Below are 4,445 nucleotides of genomic sequence, written 5' to 3' on the forward strand. Positions count from 1 at the left end.
AATTTATACAGGTTTGACACAACTTAAGGGTGAGTAAATGATAACAAATTTTTAATTTTTTGAGTGAACTATCACTTTAAATTTATCCAGTTTTGTTTATATTCAAAACTCCTTCCGTTTCAACCTGTAAACGTGTAGTTTATCTATTTAAAATGACATTATGTGAAAGCCAAAGCCAACTGGAACACAATTTAATACAAAACCATCGATAAATGATACAAAGTGTGATCCAAATCTGCCGAGACAGCGACATTAATCTCAAAATGACTGATAAATGGGTCGAAGATCAACTTCTGAGCGAAACTATTTTCAAATCGCCTTCGAAACAACAACAAAACACGATCAATAATCATTACTAACAGTGACACAACTCGGAAACTGGGGTAGATTACCGCTCTCTCGGTTTGTTAGAGGTCGACTGGCTCTGACAGGATCAGATAAAGTTGGCCTGACGTACGTGCGAATTTACGCGGGCAACGCGCCAAGAGAGGCGGGGCATCTGACGTCATTCCTCTCAGCGAAAGACTGGGGTCAGTATATAACCGTCGCTCTGCGCCGCTCACCTCAGAACAAGCGAGTTTTCCGTTGAGAAAACTTAATAATTCTAATTCAACGGACTATTTTTGGATCAAACTTTCGATCAAAGGACTTTAAGTTTGTCTCGCTGTATGTATTTCGAGCTATCATTCTCTACTATGGTCATCATGGAAGTGTCCACCATCGACTCGGCCTCGCTTCGGGATCTGTTGGAGGGAGATGATCCGGACTGTCTGGTTCTGGACTGCCGCTCGTTCTTCTCCTTCAGCTCGTCTCATATTTCGGGCTCCAGTAATGTGAGATTCAGTACTATCGTGCGCCGGAGGGCCAGAGGGGGGCTGGGGCTCGAGCATATCGTGCCCAACGAGGACACCAGGAACAGGCTTCTGTCCGGGGAATACCAGAGTGTCGTGTTCCTGGATGACCGCAGTCTGGAGATGGGAGAAGTGAAGAAAGACGGGACTTTAATGCTCGCTGTGAACGCTCTGTGTCGCAATCCATGTGGAGCAAGTGTGTTCCTTCTTAAAGGTACGAGATATTCTTCTTTACCTACTTTAAAAAGGGGGGTTCTTAAAGGGGCAGTTCACCCAAAAATGAAAAATTCAGTTTTACTCACCCTCAAGTTGTTCTGAACTTTTGTTCTGTTGAACACAAAAGAGGATATTGTTTGTCATCAAATAGTTGTTGGTCCCCATTGACTTCCATTGTATTTTTTCTATATTATGGAAGTCAATGGGGACCATCAACTGTTTGATTACAAACAATATCTTCTTTTTTTTTTTTTTTCCCCTAACTATCCTAATAGGACAGACTTTTTAATAATCTAAAGGGGCTTTTGTTGATTTGAAAAGATTGTTAAAGGTTCTTCATGGAATCACCTTTATTTTTAAGAGTGTTTAACCATTAGGTGAGCTTGCACAGCAAAAAATGCTGTTTTTACTTAGTATTTTTGTCTTGTTTCTAGTCAAAATATGTAAAAATTCTTAGATCAATAAGCATTTTCTTGACATGTAAAAAATATTTTCTTGTTTTCAGAAAAAAATAAGTGAGTTTTTCCTTAACAAGCAAAATAATCTTATTTCAAACTGAAAACAAGATTATATATCTTATTTTTGGTTTGATTTTGCTTGTTTGAAGGAAAAACTCACTTAATTTTTTCTGAAAACAAGAAAATATTTTTTACATGTCAAGAAAATGCTTCTTATTTTCTTGTTTTTAGGAAAAATAAGTCAAAATTAAGTGAGTTTTTCCATAAAACAATTAAAATAATCTCATTTCAAACTAAAAACAAGATTATATATCTTATTTTTGGTTTGAAATAAGATTATTTTGCTTATGCCACTGGCAGATTATTTAGCTTGTTTTAAGGAAAAACTCGCTTAATTTTTACTTATTTTTTCTGAAAACAAGAAAATAATTTTCACTTGTCAAGAAAATGCTTCTTTATTTTTATTTATTTTTTAACTTTAAGATATTTCGACTAGAAACAAGACAAAAACAGCATTTTTTGCAGTGCATGTGTGCATGTTTATTTAAAAGTACGACCAAATGTTTTCTTCAGCTGTTGTCAACTTGACACTAAAATAACAACTTCTGTTTAACCATTTTCAGGTGGATTTGACACGTTTTCTTCTGAGTTTCCTGAAATGTGTACGAAGCCGGTTCCCCCTCAAGGCTTGAGTTTACCTCTGAGCTCCAGCTGCCGTCCCAACACCGCCGATTCCTCCTCCTGTACAACCCCTTTATACGACCAGGTAAACAGACTTTTTAAATGCGCACCTGTGCTGTAAACAAGACCCCTCATGTGCGAACTTGTCCACTAACTTTCATTGTTTATTTCCTCAGGGTGGCCCTGTAGAAATCTTGCCATTCCTATATTTAGGCAGCGCTTATCACGCCTCCAGAAAAGACATGCTGGACATGTTGGGAATCACGGCCCTCATTAACGTCTCCTCCAACTGCCCCAACCACTTTGAAGACCACTATCAGTACAAGAGTATTCCTGTTGAGGACAACCACAAAGCCAACATCAGTTCCTGGTTCAACGAGGCCATTGAATTTATTGGTGAGTGTCATTTTTCGCCTCGAAATAGGGAACAGATGTCACCGTATGACGAGCTTTGGCAGGCAGGCGGACGCAACCCCCATTCCGAGTCGAGTTTTTCAAAAGTTCCCTCCAAATCGACCAGCTGTAATGCTTACATCATCCTCTCATCCTGTTTAAAGAGGTGCCCCCTTTTCAAATAACACCAGGCCGTGATCTGATCTTTTCATGGGGCAACTGGCTCCGTCTAAAAGCTTTGCATCCTTTGTTTAGCCCGAACAAAAGGTAGTGTCCCTCCTATCAGATCAGTGCACTTAGCAGGGGTGCCGCAACCCCCCACTGTGTATTCAAGCCTGTCAAGGGGGGTGTTTCCACTCTTACTCGAACCCCTGCCTGGGTTAACTTTTCCAGTTTCCTTAAAGGGACGGCTTCCTCCGTTAGGATAATTTGCAATTGAATGCGTCAATAGTGGAAGACTACTTCAACGTTTAACACTCTTCTTTTCCTTTCCCACAGATTCTGTACGGAATAAAGGTGGACGCGTCTTCGTTCACTGCCAAGCGGGGATCTCTCGTTCCGCCACCATCTGTTTGGCTTATCTGATGCGCACCAACCGCGTCAAACTCGAAGAGGCCTTTGAGTTCGTCAAACAGCGGCGCAGCATCATCTCGCCCAACTTCAGCTTCATGGGGCAGCTCCTGCAGTTCGAGTCCCAAGTGCTCGCCTCCTCGACGTGTTCCTCGGCGGCAGGAAGCCCCGCCATCGGCAAGAGCAGCACTGTGTTCAACTTCCCCGTCCACACGGCGGCCAGCCCTCTTTCCTTCCTGCAGAGTCCCATCACTACCTCGCCCTCCTGCTGAGATGGACGGACTTGTGTTCTCAGTTTTATTTATATGAAGACTGTATGATCCCTGAGGTGATCTTTCCAGTATTAAGGCTCGGGAACTTTTGGTTCCTGTGTTGCTACCGATATTCCACGATTGTGACAATGCCTAGATTGTTTTAGTATTTTAACACGGTGGTCCATACTTGACTTAAAACCTTTTAAATTTGAATGTGACACAAATCAAGTTGAAGTCCTCCAATTTAATTGCTGGTGCATCTTCAACATTGATCATGATAATCAGGTTATTTGTTAGCATCGAAAGAAGCCCCATGTCTTACAGGTTCGCTCAGGGATTGTTTTCATGTTTTTATGTTGATGTCGTTACTATTTTTTTGTTTATTTCAAGAGTAGTCAGAGGAGATGGGAAGAAGTCACTAGACTTGAAGGTGCTAATCGTAACAAGTACTTGCTTCTTTTTGAACAGTGAATGTAGATAACATGTCTGTGTGGGCTCGGTGGATTATTCTTGAGCCTCTCATGCCTTTTCAGAATGCAAACGGATTCATCAAGACGTTTGTTTGTCTGTAAACAAATAGAAATACCTCATGTGTCTGTACTGTTGTCAGTCCGGTGAGAGTCCTCCCATAAGCACTACTAATAGGAATGACTCTTACAGGCTGTTTTGATATGTGTGACTATTTATTGACTAAATTAATATATTTCTTATGCTATATTTTTTCATATATTTGTGATACTTGTTGCTGACAAATAAACATTTTTTTCATACGTACACTCTTGTGTGCAGTGCATTAATTCTGGGACAGAAGAATACATGGTGGAGTTGCAACGTCACCTTTTTAAATGCAGTTATTATAGTAAGAGTTATTTATACAACACACTTCAAAAGCCGTGGATGCTTCACAATGCAGTAATTAAGGGATATAAAACTGAAGCAAAAAGGTCTTTGTCAAATAATTTCAGATTTCTATTTTTTTTTTTTTTTTTCTGTCATTAATTACTCACCCTCATGTCGTTCCA

At 40.2% G+C, this 4,445-nt stretch overlaps 1 protein-coding gene across 1 annotated transcript; it reads left to right on the plus strand.

Moving 5' to 3' along the window:
- The first annotated feature begins 508 nt into the window (after positions 1-508).
- dusp1 (dual specificity phosphatase 1) lies at positions 509-4,197 on the plus strand. Its single transcript, XM_048176325.1, has 4 exons — positions 509-1,065; positions 2,149-2,291; positions 2,383-2,602; positions 3,098-4,197. The coding sequence occupies exons 1-4, from the start codon at positions 669-671 to the stop codon at positions 3,439-3,441; spliced, it is 1,104 nt and encodes a 367-aa protein (XP_048032282.1). The 5' UTR covers positions 509-668; the 3' UTR covers positions 3,442-4,197.
- The last annotated feature ends 248 nt before the right edge of the window (positions 4,198-4,445 follow it).

The sequence above is a fragment of the Megalobrama amblycephala genome, linkage group LG23, assembly GCF_018812025.1.
Source record: "Megalobrama amblycephala isolate DHTTF-2021 linkage group LG23, ASM1881202v1, whole genome shotgun sequence".
Lineage (NCBI taxonomy): Eukaryota > Metazoa > Chordata > Actinopteri > Cypriniformes > Xenocyprididae > Megalobrama > Megalobrama amblycephala.

Bases quoted from the DNA above. Each gene is read 5' to 3' on its own strand.
- dusp1 (XM_048176325.1), top strand. From the start codon at position 669: ATGTATTTCGAGCTATCATTCTCTACTATGGTCATCATGGAAGTGTCC. The intron at 1,066-2,148 runs GTACGAGATATT...AACCATTTTCAG, and splicing joins AAGTGTGTTCCTTCTTAAAG to GTGGATTTGACACGTTTTCT. The intron at 2,292-2,382 runs GTAAACAGACTT...TTATTTCCTCAG, and splicing joins CAACCCCTTTATACGACCAG to GGTGGCCCTGTAGAAATCTT.